At 63.8% G+C, this 16,567-nt stretch overlaps 1 protein-coding gene across 1 annotated transcript in view; it reads left to right on the forward strand.

Annotated features, from left to right (window-relative positions):
- Positions 1-13,474, forward strand: part of EXD3 (exonuclease 3'-5' domain containing 3) — a 33,266-nt gene extending 19,792 nt beyond the window's left edge. Inside the window, exons 20-21 of the mRNA XM_087707624.1 lie at positions 10,188-10,278; positions 12,938-13,474. Coding sequence (XP_087563750.1) covers positions 10,188-10,278; positions 12,938-13,248 — 402 coding nt within the window. The 3' untranslated portion in view covers positions 13,249-13,474. The remainder of the gene's footprint in view (positions 1-10,187; positions 10,279-12,937) is intronic.
- The last annotated feature ends 3,093 nt before the right edge of the window (positions 13,475-16,567 follow it).

Below are 16,567 nucleotides of genomic sequence, written 5' to 3' on the forward strand. Positions count from 1 at the left end.
GCCATTGGCAAAGGCCAAGCATGGAGGGGGGAGGGAAGGGGGGGGGGACAGGCACACATCGGGTCGTCTCCCTCCGCAATAATAGTGAACCCTGGTTGCAAATAAAGCCACGGCCTCCTGTTTGTTGGGGCTGAGCGTTCAGCTGGCACAGCAATGTGCCCGCTGCCTTGGCATCCCTTCTGGATCCTGGGGAAGGCCCGGAGTGGGATGTGGGCTCCCTGGGGGAGGGGGCATAGCCTTGGGGGAGCCAGGAGCCTGGAGGCGAGGCCATCCAGGCCCACAAGCCGCTTTGAGGTGTGCAGAGACCAAGGGGACACCACGTTCTTCTTAGCGCCTTGGGCCTCCTATCTGGGAGCCTCTTTTTCTGGGGAGGCTGTGGCTGCTTCCTGCTGGGCACAGAGGTCTTCCCAAACCCTCCCTCCTATAGGGCTCCTTTCCAATCAGGGGTCTAAGAGAGCCAGGGCTGTGTCCCCCTCCCTGCCCCCCCCCCCCGTGACCCAGGCCAAGGACTGCAGGGCAAGCTGAGCGGCTCCAGGCCTCTGACTCCGTGTGCAGGGAGGGAATCCGACTTAGTCTGATCCTTTGCCCTGGATCCAAGGCCAGGCAGTGCAGTGGTCAGGGCAGTGCTCATCCACGCTCCCTTCCTCAGGCTGCTGGTGCCAGCAAGCTCTGAAGGGGGCGACGTGGCGCTCTGGTTGAGGGAGGGAGGGGCTGAGAGGCAGAGGGTGGGGAGAGGATGCAGGCATAAACACAGGGGAGGAAGTGGAGGAGATGCGGAGCCTGTCACTCTTCCAGGGGGAATTCCTCTTCCTTTCGGGCATCTCGCCCTTCCCGCAGCTGACCAGGAGGCTTTGGGAGGCCTGCTGTGGCCGTAAAGAGCCAGGCGCTTTCGGGAGGGGGTGTCCTCAATTCATTGAAGATGGACTGCGGTTGCTGAGGCTCCCTGTCCTCCTCCTCCTCCTGCCCTTTCTCCCCACCTCAGCCCCCCCCTCTGGTCATTCAGGTAGCCTCTCCACCTGGGTCTGGGTCCCTGGGGGGCAGCAAAGGCTTCTCTGAGCAGGGAGCCTGGGCACCTTGGCCCCCATCCCAGAAAGAGCTGCTCCGCATCCTTCCTTATCGGCTTCTGCTGGGCTGGACAAGCCCTTATCTCCATCCGTCAGGATGTTAAGCGGCTCATTAGGGAGAAAGCTTATGTTAGGGGAGGCAGAAGGGGGAGAAGCCGGCAGTTGCTGTGCCCCCCACCTGTTCACTGCCAAGGAACACCCCCCTTGTGGGTGGGATTCAGGGGCAGAGCAGCCAAAGGGCCCCAGGGGGGGGCAAAGGGCAGCTTTCCAGAAGCCCCAAATCCCCTTTTTGGAAGCAAAATGTCTCCCATAAGGGGAAGAAGCACCAGGAAGGGTGCAGACGCCTCCCCCTCCCCAGCTGGCTTTGGGGGCTCCAGGGCCAGCCGGGGCTCCCAGCAGTATCACCTGATGGGCCGGGGGGGGGGGGCTTTTGTGAATGCCTCCCTGCAGGGAGAGGGGAGACGTTAGACGAGCTGAGCTGGGCTCTGCCGGCCTTTGCAAGCAGAACAGGGGCCTTCGGAAGCAGAGCTGGAGGGGTTAAAGGGCAGCTATTTCCAGTTTCCTCCCCTTGAACTTGAGTTCAGGGTCCCTCCGCAGCCAGAGGGGTGATGGGGGTGGGGTGGGGGCAGGGTGTGCGTGGAAACCCAGGGGCCGGAGCTGCTCCCGTGCAGCTCGAAGGATATAAAAGGAACGGAAAGTTGCTTCCAATCCGGAAGCCTGCCCTTCTCCGAAATGTTCTCACAGAACCGCGTCTCTCTTTAGCTCGAGTCACGGGAGAGCCGGGCGCTCTGGGAATGCGCCTGGGGGCTTCCCCTGCGGAGCCGCCTGGGGTCTGACCCAGCTTGCCTCGCCTCCATGAGTGGCGGTGAATAGGGAAATGGCCCTCCGCACTCAGGGAGGGCCTGTCTCGGGCTGTGGGTGCCTTCTCACTGTTTGCAGCATGCAAGGAAGCTGTGTGGGCAGGAGCTTGCCTGCCTGCCTGCCTGCCTGCCTGCCTGCCTGCCTGCCTGCCTGCCTGCCTGCTGCATCCCTCACAGGATGGGGAGATGGGCAGCTGCTGGGATGCCGGCCTGCCTGGCGCTTGGGAAGTCTGCTCAGTGGGTCTGAATGGGGGAAGAAAGATTACACGGCCCCATGGCTTGACCAGAGGTTGGTGGGCAGGGATGCAGTCCATCCCAGCAGGGACCCTCCACCCACTGCTGCCTCCTCTCTGTGATGGGGGAATCGAGTGCGATGCAGCCCCAGTGAGGGGAACATTGCCCCTCCCTCAGGAATGCTGCCCCCAAGGAGCCTGGCATCCTGCCACAGGAACTGAGACCCTTAGGTAGGAACGAGACACTGAAACTGGCTGTTTTCAAGACTCCCTGCCCCCCCTCCGCTTTCACTAGTTCTGATCAGCTCTCCCCCTTCCCCCCCCAAAAAATTAGTCCCTTGCTGGGGGGTGGCATCTGTTTGTGGCGTGGGGCAAGGCTGCTGCTTCTGAGCCTGCCCTGCAAGGCCATTGTGGGCTGGCCTCTTCCCAGCCATGCCAGCCCAGTGAGCCTTGGGTTTAGGTCAGCCTGGAGGAATGGTGGGTGGGAGAAGGGGGGAGGGCTGGGGGTCTTGGAAGAGAAGAGGTGCCATGGGTAGAAACTCTCCTCCGCTAGGCGGGAGATCCTCCGCTGGATTGGCTGGGGCCAAAATCTGCTTTCCTGGCTTTGTGCATTGGGGCAAAGGCAGCCTGGGGGGCAGGGAGGGTGGGCTGGGGCTGGGGGGAGAGGGCTTCCTCCCCTCGCCTGCCAGTCAGCCAGCCAGCCTTCCTCCCTTTTCAAAAGGCCAGGCCTGCCCCCCCCCCTCCTCCCTTGGGCTTCCCAGGCCTTTGTCTGCTAGCAAGGCCCACTGAAGGGAGCAGCCTCCCCCCCCCCACTTCATTCCCACACTCGTAATTGCTGGGTCAAGAGAGGCCCAAAGCGATGGGGACAGAGCAGCAGCAGGGGAGGGGGGTTTTTTGGGTGGGGGGAGGGGGGGGAGCTGCTGCATTTCTGTCCAAGCCTCTTCTAGGAAGGTTTTCCCAGGCAGGGATTCGGGCATTCGCCCGCTTTCTCGTCCTCCCAGCCCAAGGCCCGGCTGCCCGGAGCGGCCGTCTCCCCCCAGCTTTAGGGTGGAAAGGCGGCCCTGGATGGATGGAGCTGGCTAGAGGGGTCTTGGGGACCTTAAGTGGGCAGAGGGGAGTTTGGAGTTGCTTTGCGAAAGGACTTGTAGAAGCTGCTGGTGCTGCGAGGCTTCTCCCCCCCTCCTCCTCCCCTTTCTAGATGTTGGGCCCCCTCCTCCTTCCCTGGCCTGCCCCCCTCTTTCCTCACCCAGATTTCTCTAGTCCCAGCCTGGCCATGGGGGGCTCCCCTGGGTGTTTGGAAGGCCTTGGTGGCACCCCCCTGTGGCCAGAGGAGCCCTGCCCAGCCAGGGGCTTGATTGCTTGCAGGGGGCCCTGGGGATAAACTGGCAGGAGAGGAGACTCCCCCCTTCCTCCCCCCCCCCCTGCTGAGCCCCTTGCACCTCTGGGGCCCCTCTGCTTCGCCAGGCGGGCCCTGCCTTGGGAGGAGGTTGGAGGCAGAGCAGGTTCTGCCCCAGGGAGCCCCTCCCTCTGGCAGCAGGAGGCTGGGAAGGTGTCCTCAGGTTGCCTCCTGTAGCGGAGGAGGAGGGATTCCCACGCCTCCTCCCGGGGAGCCTCCCGGGGCCAAACTTCTCACGCCAGCCCTGGCACTTGGCATCCGTGGAAGAGGGCGGCCCGTTTCCCACAGGCTTTCCCTGGGGAGCTCTTGGCGATAAGGAGGCGCCCCCCGCCCTCCCTCTTCCACCTCTTCCATAAGCCCAAGAGCAGCTCCTGCAGGGGTGCCCCGGGGAACCTCCGGAGGGCAGCCCATCTCTCGACCGTCAGGCAGGGACCGCGCGGCTGCTTCCCCGCCTCCTCCCTCGCTGGAGATGGGAGACCCGGGGCAGGGGTGCAGCCGTGCGGATGCTCACTGGGGCAGAGAGGGCCAGGGCTGCGCACCCTCCTCGTGCCCACACCCTGTGGGGTTTGGGGGGGGAATCAAGGACCCCCCCCACAAGCGGCTCCTGTCCCTCTTTCGCCAGAATTGGGAGGCTGCCGCCAACTCAGCAACTGTCGCACAAAAGACCCCCACCAGCCGTTGGGGTCTTTTGCAGAGGGGAAGGGGTGCCTGTGGCCAGGTGGGGGGGGCACTTCCTCTCCCAGCGCTTTTCTCACAGCCGAGGTGACGTCAGTCCCTCCGGAAGCACCTGAGAGAGCCAGAAAACCAGCCTTCTCCTTTCCCTCGGGGGCTTTCTGGGGGGAACGCTCTCCTCCTGCCCACCGAGCGCATGGAGCAGGATGGGGGCCAACAGGGACCCACAAGCCCTTGCCCAGACCCCGGGGGGGAGGAAGGGGCAGCTTTGGGTCTGTGTGTGCTGTGGCTTCTGTGTGTGTGTGGTGGTGGTGGTGGGGGAACAGGACACGAAGCTTTTCCTCTGATTTAACTGAAGTGCCCCGAATGTCCCTTTCGCCAGAGGGCTCTTGGCGCCTGGCGTTGGGGAATCCTTCCCTGGCACCCAAAGGTGGGCTGAAGGCGGGCAAGGCAAGAGGCAGCCTCTGGCTGAGGCTCCACTCCCCCTGCCTTCCTTTCTCTCCGCAGGCAGAGGGCATGTGGATTCAGCCCCCAGCCCCATTGTGCCAGCGAGGTGCGTGTGTGTGTGGGGGGGGGTGCTGCTGCAGGGAGGGCAGGCAGCCCCTCCCTCCCTCCCTCCCAACACCCTTCCTCCCTCCCAACACCCTCCCTCCCTCCATCCCAACACCCTCCCTCCCTCCCTCCCTGGGGCTGCTACAAATTGAAGCCCTTCTCTGCCCCCTTTGCAACAAACGCTGCAGGGCCCGGTGCTTTTCATGCTTCTGACACCCTCCCTCCCCCCTCCAAACAGAGCTGCAAGGCTGCCTTATTGGGGGGGGGGGTGTTCTGGTGGTGGTGGCTGCTGCTGCTGCTCCTGCTCCTCCTCGGGCCGCCTTCTCCTCTTCCTCCCTGCTGCTGCTCAAAGCCACCCGCCCTTCCCCCACTTTCCCACACTGCTTAGCAAGTCGACAGGTTCTCACACTCGGCTCCCAGGGGGCCGTCTTCTCAAAGCATGTCCGCCCGGCCCAGGCGCTTCCTCTCCCCCCCCCCCCGTTTCCCTGGCCAGGGAAGGCCCCCCCCCCCTTGCAGGCGGGCACGGGCGTCCCCACTCGGCTGAGCACAGCCAGAGGCAGCGGCAAATGGAGAGCTTCCCAAGCGGTGCCCTCCTGTCCATGCCAGCTGCCCCTGGCACCCTGGCCTGCCCAAGCCCAGCAGACAGAGCGGAGGAAGGAAAGGACTGGCACTCGGGTGGGCATGCAGTTGGGACCCAGGCCGGGCCGAGAGGGGCAAGCCTGCTTAGAGGAGTCCCATCTCTGGGGAGGCGGTGGCAGGCTCCTCGGGCGGGGCAAGAACCACTAAGCCGAAAGGAGTCTCCCCTCCCCTCCCCGCCGCAGGCCCACAAAGGGGTTCTCCCTCTTTGCCCTTTTCCCCTCCACCGAAAAGACCCCCCCCCCGGGCCTCGGCCCCAGCGACCTCTGAGCTCCTGGGGCCGCCTGGCTCTCTTCCCAGGGTTGGTGGCCAAATCCTGGTCGTCCTCCGTCTGTTTGCCAAAGAGTTTAACTTAAAGGGATTAATTGGGGAGGGGAGGCGGGGGGTCTCTTCCTCCCTCCGGAGAGGCTGAAGCTCCCTCCCTGCTTTGGGAGCAGCCCCCTGGCCATGGGGCTTATGCTTGCCCCATGGACCTGGGTCAACTGGGCAGCAAGGCCTTCCTGGGTAGGAAGCCCCCTCCCCTGCCAGACTCTTCCCCATGGCAGGAGCAGCCTGGAAGCCTTCCCCAGGCTCCAGGTGCCAGTCCTACTCTGCTTCTTGCAGAGAAGGGAGGGGCTGGTCTTGGGGGCCCCAGAAGAGGCACCACAGTCTCCCTCTTTGGCCCTTGAGGGAAGGGCCCCTCTGGGCAAGCCCGTCGTCTGTTGCTTTGGATCCCTTGCCAGGGATGGGGGCGTCTTTGGGGGGGCAGAACTTCACCGCAGCGAGTAGGGAAGAGCAGAGGAGGTGGGGAGGGGTGGGGGGGCCGCGCAGACGGGGCACTGCCGTTGCCATGCAGGGGAAGGGAGAGGAGCCGAAGGCAGGGAGCGCCAAGCCAGAGCCCGCCTCCCCTCCGCCTTCCCTGGGAAAAGGGGGTCTGCAGCAGCTGGGAACATCTGGGCTGTGCCCTCGCCAGTGCAGCGGGGCGGCCTTCTCAGCGTGAGCCTTGGATGGCTCTGCCTGGACACACTGATTTTGCCTTCTGTGGAAAGGCCGGCTGCTGGTGGGGGGGGGGGGAGCCGGGAAGCTCTGGGGCAGGGCTGGCTGGGGCAGGTTTCCTGAACAGGGGGGAGCAGCCCCCTGAAGCAGCCCCCAGGAACCCTCCGTCATCTTCCAGCCTGTCAGGGGAGAAGCCTTGGGGGTGGGGGTTCTCCAGGAGGGTCTGGGCCTCGGGCATGGGGTGTATGTGTGTGTGCAATGGGGGGGGGATGCATTCCCTTGCGTTCCCCTCTTGTTCAACTCCTCCCCTTGGCTGCTGCCCCTGGGTGCTGGATCCCACACGGGGGAGGCCTCCCCTGACACAGCAACCCCTCCCTCCCTCTGCCCCCCCTCCCTCTGTCTCCCTCCCCCCAACAAGAGGCCCACCACAGAACGGCTGGGGAGTCGGGGGTTGAGGAGGGTACCAGCAAGGCTGGCCTTGGGATGAGGAAGGGGTTCCCTTTTCCCCTGGAGCCCAGACGCCCCCCCCCCTGCCCCGAGCAGGCTGTCCTCTTTGGCCCAGCCGGCACCTGCTGTGCCCTTCTTGGCTGCTGCTTCTCGGGAGGCTGAGGTTGTGGCCGATGGGCATGTTAGTCCGCCTGTGCCGAGAGCAGCCGGGAAGAGCCGGTTGCCTCCTGGGTCTCTGGCGGTTTTGACAGCCTCGGCCCTCCCTGTCCAGCCAGCCTCTTCCCTTCTCCGCTCCCGGATTGTTCCACCTTGTGTGCGAAGAACCGGTTTCTCTCCTTCTTCTCCTGGGAGGGGGGGCTTTGTTTCCGCTAGATGGGTTACGTTGCTCCTGGGCCTCGCTCGTATTTCCTTTCTCACGCTTTCTAAAGGGCGTCCTTGTGTCCGCTTTCTGGCGGACAGGGAGAGGACGGGCACAAGCAGCTCTCGCTCCGGACACTCTCTCCGGCCAGCTTGCCTGAGACCAGTGGGGGGGGAGGTTGGGGGGGAGGGGCAGGATTGGCAGGCAAGTAAAGAGGGGCCTCCTTGGGGGTGGAAGCGGCAGCCGTCTTTCCTGCAGAGGTTTCAGGGGGGACTCCAGCCTCAGATGCAGTCTACCTGTGAATGGAAGCTCTGCCTTTCTTGCTCTGGGTGTTGAAGGGGGTTTCTGGAAGGCCAGCCAAGCAGGGCAATGCAGTGGGGGGGCACATTCTTCTCTCTCTTTCTCTCTCTCTCTCTCTCTCTCTCTCACACACACACACACGGACCCTCCTCGGTCCCTTCCTTATCCCCCCCCCAACTGCCACACATTCGCACTGCTCCACAGCTGGCTGCAGAGAGGGGGCCCCCAGGAAATGTCTCTGGGCGGCTGATTTGCTCAGGCCCTTTTGCCAGGGCCGGGGGGGGGGGGCAGGGGGGCAGGCGAGGAGAGCAAGTGCTGAGGGTGGGGGGGGGGCGTGGGCTTGTTTGGGGAATCGGAGCTGAGCTTGGAAAATCCCAGGGCGGGAAGAGGGCTGGGCTCCTGGGGGGGGGGGTGTCTGAGCCCATGAGGCATCTCCCAGCAATGTGTGACTAATGGGCCCAGGAGGAGAAGCCGCTGGGCTCCCCGGCTGAACTCTGCTCTGGGGAGCCCGGCCCAAGCCGCCTGGTGCCACAGCCCTTCCCCAACAGTGGTGGGATCCTTGGCCTCCTCGGGGAAGACCAGCTGCAACCAGCAGATCCCTTTGGCTGCCCTTCACCCCCTTAGCGTGTGTGTGTGTGTGTGTTTGAGTGTGAAAAGACACACTGCGCAGCTCACTGCCTGCCCTTTCCCCTCTGCAGAGCAGCCCAAGGAAGCCGGGAAGGTACAGACCCCCTCATGGGGCCCTCCCTCCTTCCCCTCCCCAGCCCCACAGAAGCAGCCATGTCCAGCCGGAGGGGCACCTTCTGTGGGCCCAGAGCCCTGCTGGGCTTCCCTGCTAGGCCTGGGAGCTTCCAGTGCGTCCCAGGACATGCAGCAGGCAGGTCCCAAAGGAGCAGGAAGCAGGTGCTGTGCCGGTGCCCTCGCTCAGGTGAGGAGGAAGCGCTGGCGGCCGTTCCCACACTCGGGCCAACCTTGCCAGCTCAGCCTGAATCAATGCCAAGGCTCAGACGGGCCCTGAGCAGCGGGACTGGGCTGGCACCCTCCTGCCAGCCAAGCTTTCCAGAGGCTCCCGAGTCACGGCAGGCCCCGCTTCCCACGGCCTCTCCTGCCGGGCCGGCAGAGGGGAGGGGAGCAGGGGGCGGCCCCAGGGGCTGCAGGGCCTTGGGCAGAAGAGAAACCACGCCTGGCATCCCGAGAGTTGCCAGGAGGGCCTGGCAGGAGGACTTTGCTGGAACTGGGTCTTGTGCCACCCTCTTTCCTCCTTTTGCTGTCGCTTTCAAGGAGCCAGTCCCGGGGTTCCCTGGAGAACCGCCTGCGGACCTTTGCCCGTCCCTGGCTTAGAAGGAGCGACTGAGATTCTGCCAGCTCTCCCAGAGGCCCCGTGCGGAAGGGAGCACCCACCGTGCCCCGCTTCGGGGAGATGCCATCCCCCGCGTGGGATCCCTTGTTCCCAGGGTCACGAAGGGGAAACGGGGAAGCTTCTGGGTCTCTCCGGCTCCCTCCAGAGCCAGAGCAAGCAGCTGCAGAGAAGTGCAGGGTGCCTGCCCCCTGTCCCCACCCCCATCCCCAGCCCAGGTTGCCTGCACTGCTTGAGCTGGCGAGCCGGGCGGGGCCACCCCTGCCTAACGGCTTCCCCGTTTGCTTCTCAGTTGACAAGGTGTCGGCCTTCAGCCGGCCCAGCCCTGTGGGAGATTTTCCCATCGGAACGGTGGGAGCCGCGTCATCCTTGAAACCTGCGCTGGGGAACGTTCCCAGGGCTGGGGCTGGGCACAGGTTCCCTGCTGCTGCTGCTGCCGTCCAAGTGGGAGGGGTTCAGCGGGGAGAGTCATTCTCAGGGCCGCCCCGCCCTTCCCAGAAAAGAGTGTTTGGCAACAGGAATTGCCGTGCAGGTGAGGAAACCGGGGAAGTTCCCGGGAGATTCAGACCCGATGCCCCAGAGAGCTGCACCCCCGCCGGGCCTCCAGGGCCCTGAGGCAGGGGAGTGGCTGCGGGCACCACGCCAGCCTCCCTCTCGGGCCTCTGCCTGGCTCCCCCGAAGGGCTCCCTTCCCCAGGTGGAGCCAGTGGCTGCTCAGCTGATGGTGGTGGGAAAAACCAGGTCAGGCCCATTGTGGAGAGCTCCTTTGGTGGCCTTTGAACTGGACTGAGGCCCCCTTCGCACCGGCCAGTTCTCCGGCCATTCCATTCCCATAGGGCCCCCGGGACAACCGGCAAGGCCTTTTGTGCCTGGGGGGGGTCTCCGGGAATCCCCGAGGCATCCCAGCATCCGTTCCCCAGAAAACACATCTAGCTTCCACCGGGCCCCCAGCTGGCCACATCCCAGAAATGGCTAAGGGGAAGCCCAGGGGAGAGAGGCCCCCAGAGGGAGGGCAGGAGGGGCTGCGAAGAGGGCTGTGGAATCCCTAACCCTAAACTAGAGGGGGGGCTTCCTCACGGCTGCCCTTAAACTGGGGCTCCTCAGACACAATGCTTGAGGTGGCTGTAGAAGAGGAAGGCAGAGCGGGATCACCACCCGCTTTTCAGGGTACCCCACTGCAGAAATAGGGGAGGGAAAGGGGGCTGGACTGTGGTTCCTCCGGGGTGGATTCTGTTCCCCTTGACTGCAAGCCGAGCTTTCCCAGGGCCCCCCTCCCTTCCGAAGGGCCCGGAGCCCAGGGGAGCCTCACGAAGGCTTCTTCCCTCTGCCTCCCCACAGGCCTGCAACTGCAACCGCTACGTGAGGGTCTCCAAGGAGAACATGGCGCTGCTGAGGGAGCAGGGCGGCTGCTGGAAAGGGGAGGACGCAGGTATGCAGGGGGGGCTGTCCTCCAACCCCGTCGGAGCCCACCTGGCGGCCGGAGAAGCCTCAGAGCACACGGGAGCGTGAGGGAAAGTCCCCTTTTGGGGGGGGGTGTCTTGTGGGAAGTGGGTGGGGGCAGTCAGGGCTGGGGGTTCACTTCAGGGAGCCCAGGAGGGGGCAGGAAAGCCCCTCCCCTCCCTGGCTGTCCCAAAGGGGAGGGTCAGCCGGAGGGTGCGGGCCAGGGGCTGCTCTGGTGGGCTGCCGTCTCTGGATCCCTGGTGGGATGCATCAGCAGCAGGGTCCTCCTCCCCCCCCCTCCCCAAGAGCCCCAGACGTCCCGCAGGGGAGGGTCACCCGCTTGGCTGAGACCTTCCCTGCCCCGGCTGCCATTCTTGTGACCGACCCAGCTGGCTGAACAGGTTTCCTTCTCAGGAAAGGCCTGAGAAGCAGAGAAGAACCTGGCTGGTTCCCTCACTGGCCTCTCCTCCTTCCCACGAAGGATAGGAAGCGCCCTCCGGGACCCCCCTCCCTCCCCTCCCCAGGCAGCTTGCAGGAAGAGGGGCAGAAGCAGCGGCTGCCCACTTCTCCCCCCACCCACCCCATGCCAGGCCTACGTGCCCACCCCTCTGGCACCAACTGGGGGCCAAGGAGACCTTGCCCATATTTCTTGCCTCGGAGGGGTCTGCCCCAATCCTTCCCCGGGCGGCTCAGCCAGGCCGGCTGCGGGGCTGGTTCTGCTGCTGCAGGGGGGACGGGGCCCCCTTTGCCTGGTGAGAAGTGGCCAAGCCGGCCCCTTTTGGCTGCAGCTCAAAAGGTGGAGCTGCCGGCTTCTCTCACAAGGGCCCCTTCCCCAGAGAAGCCGCGGAGGGAGGGGAAAGGGGCCGCTGACCTGGAAGAGGACCTGGGGCTGAGCATGGCGGAGCTGGGCTGCTGCTCTTTCTGGGACCCACCCCAGGCCTGCCGTTTTCTTTCCATTTCCACTGTGCTTGCACGTTAGGAGAGGACAATTAATTGTGGTATAATTACTCATTTGAATTTTTCACCCGGGGCTCCGTGCAGATTTTTCCCAGGCTTCCCGCCTCTTTCTCTCCTTCCCGAGTCTCAGCGCCTCCCCCTGCTTTGCCCGGGATCCCCTCGCCAGCCCCAAGAGATCTGCCCGCGGCTGCAGTGCCAGCCTTGTGGCCCACATTGCCTCCGTCTTCAGGCCTGGCCGAGCGCAGACGGTGGGCAGCCCTCCTGCCTTTCGGCTGCTTGCCTGCCGAAAAGAGAAGGGCGAGAGGGAGAACCAGCAGACGGAGAGAGGGGAGCAGGGGAGGGAGGGGTCCTTCTGGGCATCTGAACTTGACAGGCCCAAAGCAGGAGGGTCACCACTCTTCCCCTTCCGCATGCCCCCAGGCATCTTCCCTCGGCTGCCCTTTGGGCCACACAGCAGGGCCGTGGGCGTGGAGGGGGTTTGCCCTGGCCCTTCAGCCAGAGAACGGGGGCCTCTTGGCCCCGCAGAGGATGCCCAGGGCCCCACGGGAGGCCCGGATGGTGCTTTTCCTCTCTGGACCTTTGGACTGCCAAGGACGCGCCCAAGGTGTGTTCTTAAGACCCGGGCAGGTTTTATGACCCCAACCTCTGCCTTCCTCTCTCCAGGCAGCCGCCCTGACTTTGCACGCACACCTTCAGCCTCCTGAGCAGGGCTGGCTCTCCTTGGGGAAGCGGGAGAGGTGGCTGGGTTGGGCCTCCCGAGGACTAGCACCTTTCCTGCTTATTGCGGAAGCCGAGACAGTGCCAAATTCCCCACCGTCACCTTTTGAGGGAAGCATTTTGACCGTTTCTGACATGCCGAAGGGTTGTTTTTTTACACCTGCGGCCTGTGAATGGGCCAAATTGCTCCTATCTGGAGGGTGTGGGTGTGTGTTGTTGTTGTTGTTGTGACTTTACACAGGAAGGGGAGACGGGGGCCGTTTGGCCTTCCTTGCCAGGGACACTTCAAAGGGTCACCGACAACAAAAGCACTTCAAAGTGGCCGTTTGTCAATGAGGAACTTGTAAAGCCCCCTCCATCCCATGCTCCCCCCCCCCTCCAAGGAGTTCTTTTCAAAGCCCCTCTGCCTTGGAAAAGCCCCCACCCCACCCAGGCCAATGCAGAGAATGCCAAAAGGTCAGCTCCTTGCCGTCTCACCAGAGACAAAGGGGGTTTTCTTTGGGAAGGGAGGGAGTTGGAGGAGCAGAGCGGGGAGGGTGGGTGGCGGAGGAGCCCCCTTTGAGTGGGGAGACAGAGTCTCTCCCACGCTGGCTGCACCGGCTGCAGTTCACACCAGAAAGGCATCAGCAGAAATCTCCCCATTTAGGCTGCAGGTTCAGGATCTCCCCACAGCCTCCCGAGGGCTTCTCAGGACAGCCGCAGTGGCAGAGAAGACGGTTGAAAGTGGGTGGGTGGGTGGGTGGGTGGGTTGAGATCTTCGCCCACAGAGCCCAGTGTCCCCTCCTGGCCTTCCCTCCCTTTGCACCCTGCAGGGCTGCCTGGATGCAGAGACTCGGTCACCCCTCCTTCCTCCAGTCCAGGAGAAGGGGTCTTCCCTTGAGGAGGGAGGCCAGGAGTGGGAAGCAGCAGATCCCCCCCCCCAATGGCCAGTGGCCAAGAGCAGGGAAGGCTAAAAGCTGCTCTTTCTTTTGCAGAGGCCTTTTTGGGAGACCCCGGCCCCACCACCAGCCTGGAGCCTCAAAGTTGCAGCCTCAGCCTTCCTCCGCCTGCCCGCAGCCCACCCTGGCAGGGCCCAGAAGCAGCAGGCCCAGGGGACGAACCCACCCTGCTGCCCACCGGCGTCCGCCTGAGAGTCGAGGCCGTGCCACCCGGGGTGCTGTGCCAGGAGGACCTGGCCTGCTTCTACTGCTGCAGCCAGTGCGGCCAGGTCTTCTGGGAGGGCTCCCACTTGGGCCGCCTGGTCTCCCAGTTCAGGGAGGTGCTGGAGCTGCCGGAGGAGAGCTGAAGCGGGTGGGGCTCTGCGCAGGGAAGCCGGGACCCGTCAAAACCGCGCTCGACTAAGCCGCGCCTGATTAAACCGCGCCGCTGATGTCATCAACAGGGCGACAACAGCGAGCGCGGAGAAAGAAGGGCGCTTTAAATAGCGCTTTGAAAGCAAGCCGATTCAACTTAAGGTAAGGGTTAGGTTTAGGGTTAGGTTAAGGGTTAGGGTTAGGTTTAGGGTTAGGTTAAGGGTTAGGTTAAGGGTTAGGTTAAGGGTTAGGGTTAGGTTAAGGGTTAGGTTTAGGATTAGGTTTAGGGGTTAATTTTAGGTTTAGGGTTTACAGCGTGCTTCTGTCTCCGTGCTGTTGTCGCCCTGTTGATGACGTCAGTGACGCGGTTTAGTCGAACACGGTTTAGTCGAGTGCGGTTTTGTGGTGGAACCCAGGGAAGCGGGTGACCCTGGGGGCCCCCAGGAGCTTCCCTCACGGCAGGAGGGCATGTTGGCAGGCCACCCCCTTCTCAGAGGGATCTTTGGAAGGGTTTTCGGCCTCTATTCCGGGGCTGTTTTGGCCATCACACCAGCACCCCCCCCCCCCGGCCTCTAGGGTGAGATGGATTGGTAGCAGCATTTGCATCCTAGATCCCAGGACCAAATGTTCTCTTGTGGGTTGGGGGCTTCCACAACACACACCAACAACACCCATCTGCACAGTGCAACTTGGAGCCTTTGCTGTAGAACTGTATTCCCCCCCCCCCATTGCTGTTTCTCTGGAGATAAGAGGCCCTGGCAAGAAATGTCTCCCTTGATCCCAGCCAGCCCACCCACCCCCCTCCCCTCCTCTTGCCCCTTCTTTGCTGGCCCATTTCTCCTCTGAGCTTTTGCCAGGAGATTCCACAGGGAGACCTTTAGGCTGCGTTGAGGAATCTGGACCTTCAGCCTGGAGGACAGCGCGCTCTCTCTCTCCTCCAGGGGCTTTTTTGGCTCTGTCCCCCCTGCCCCCAAAGAGCCCCCCCACCTCGCTTCACAGAAGAGCAAAGACCTCTGCAGGGCGGGAGAAACAGATCTCACCACTTTGGGTCATGGTGTAAACGTTGCTGGGGGTGGTAGATTTGTGCAAGCAAAATATGAATTTTTACGCATTCAGATGTTCAGCTGCAATTTATAGGACAATAAACAACAGTGCTACTTAAACGAGGGAGTTTTGCTTCTCTTGTGTTACTTCTTTCCAACCACATTTTGCTCACCAAGAACCAGCTTTAGGAAGAGGCCTTTTCTACTTTTAAGCATCGGATGTTTAAGGTTACACTTCTGCCAAGGATGAAGGCTCGCTCGGATATTCCCAAGGAGCTCAAGGTGCCCTCGAGAGCAGCCCTTGCAGGAGGCCAAAGGCCCATCCGTCTCCCGGTGGGGAAGTTGTGCTGGGGGGCCTGGTTTGCTCTCCTGGCACAGGAGCTCCGTAATTCCGGAAGGAAGTTTCATTTCCCTCCCTCGTCCTGTCCCCAAGGCAGCCAGCCAAAGGGCAGGAAGCGGTTTCTGAGCATCTCGAGAGAAGCTCGCTCGATTCCAGAGGACGTCGACCCTTCCGGCCTTTGGCATCCGCAGGAGGAAGGTGGCCAGGCCTCTTGGCACAGTCCGCCAGCCCTCCCCCCCCCCAAAAGCAGCTCCGGATTTCAAGAGGGCCCCGCTCCTCCCCCACAAGGCCGGAGGTGCCCAGACAGGCATCGCGTCCCCTGGTAATAAAAGGACCCTCCAAGGTTTGGAGTACCACCGCTGCAGGTGGGATCCCGCAGGGGGAGAGGAGGCAGAACACAGCTGGCCCTGGTGCCCAGGAATTGGGCACTAGCTTTCCTTGGGCACGAAAGGAGGCCTGGAAGGTTGGCCTTGAGTGGCATTTGGAGAAAGGGACAAAAGCGACATCAAAGACCGGCAGAAATTGTGCCCTCATTTGCGAAGAGTGGACGATGAGGATAGAGGGCCTCGATTGTGCCCCTCACGGTGCCCCCTTTGCCCAGGAGAGATCAGTTGGCAGGATGCGCCCTGCAGAGGCCGGCCAAGGATTCCCCCGCAAAAGCCCTCAGTCGGCGTCCCTGCCAGGGTGGCTCTCCCTTGGCCCCGCTTGCCTCTCCGGACGGACGGGGACCCTTCCCCTTCCCTCCCTCGGTCTCCGCCGCCGGGGCTGCTTTCTCGCCGCCGCCTCTGCACGGGGCTCGCTCGCTGCGGGCAGAAGCGAAACTGCACTTCTCCGCCTGAGATCTCGGCGGAGATGCCGGCGGCGTTTCTCCGCAGCGAGCTGTAATCGGGCGCGCCATCTCCCCCTCCCCCCCCCGCGAGTCCCGCGTGCGCGCGCGCGCCCCGCCCCTCCGGCCCCGCCCCCCCGCGGCTGGGAAGAAAGGCGCAAGACTTTCCCACGCTCCCGGGTTCACGGTAATGAGGCCGCGCCGGCCCCGCCCCCGCCGACAGGCCCCGCCCCCGCCTGCAAGGAGGGCCGCCCGCCTCGGACCGCGTCGCTCATGCGGAGGGAGGGAGGGGGGAGGGTCGCCCCGGCCCCGCGCCCCCCTCACGGGCCCCCCTCGGGCGCGCTCCCAAGGCCGCCGCTCCGGGCGAGGAGAGGAGAGGCTCCCCCCGGGCACAAAGCGGCAAGCCCCACTCTGCGCGCCCAGGTAGGTGTGAGGAGGGCGCCCCGCGGAGCTGGCCCCCTTCCCACCCGCTGAAAACGAAGAAGGAGCCACATTTCCCACCGGGCCTGGGCAGGAGTCTGCCCCGCTCGCTCCCCGGCCTCAGGCCCAACTGGAGCTGTTGTGCGAAGGGCCTCCGTTTCCCCCTCCAGCCTGGCCCAAGGACCCCCCTCCCTGAGGGGCCGGAATGATTGGGGAGGGGGGCTTTGCTGCCCCGAAGCTCAGGACTGGAGGGCGGGTGGGGGGGGGCGCTACTTTCCTGCCAGTCCTGATTGATATTCATGCGAAGAACAAGGTGGCTCCAGCCCCTCCCCCCTCCTCCCCCCCCCACAAGCCCCGCCTGAGAAAATGCCCCCAAAGCTTCCTTGGCTGCCTGGCGGTGGGTGGCTGGGTCGCCCCTCAGGCAGGAGAGCAGGGAGAAAAGCGGCTCTCGCTCGGAGGCAGAGGTGGTCCTGCCGGTCCTTGCCCTGAACGCCTCTCTCTGGAGAGTCCAGGCTCCTTTCATCTTGTTCTAAGGGCTCCTTGGGACGGGAAACCCCCCCAAGTCCCCTCGCCTGGCCAGTGCCTGGGTTTTTTCTCACGCCCCGGTTGCCCCCTGTCTCTCTCTTCCCCCCCCTCTGTTCCACTTTCAGTTTTCTTCCTCTTCCCCCCTGAAATTGATTGAG

This window comes from Thamnophis sirtalis, unplaced genomic scaffold, assembly GCF_051295495.1.
Source record: "Thamnophis sirtalis isolate CommonGarterSnake01/CBP01778 unplaced genomic scaffold, rThaSir2_p1.2 scaffold_2, whole genome shotgun sequence".
Lineage (NCBI taxonomy): Eukaryota > Metazoa > Chordata > Lepidosauria > Squamata > Natricidae > Thamnophis > Thamnophis sirtalis.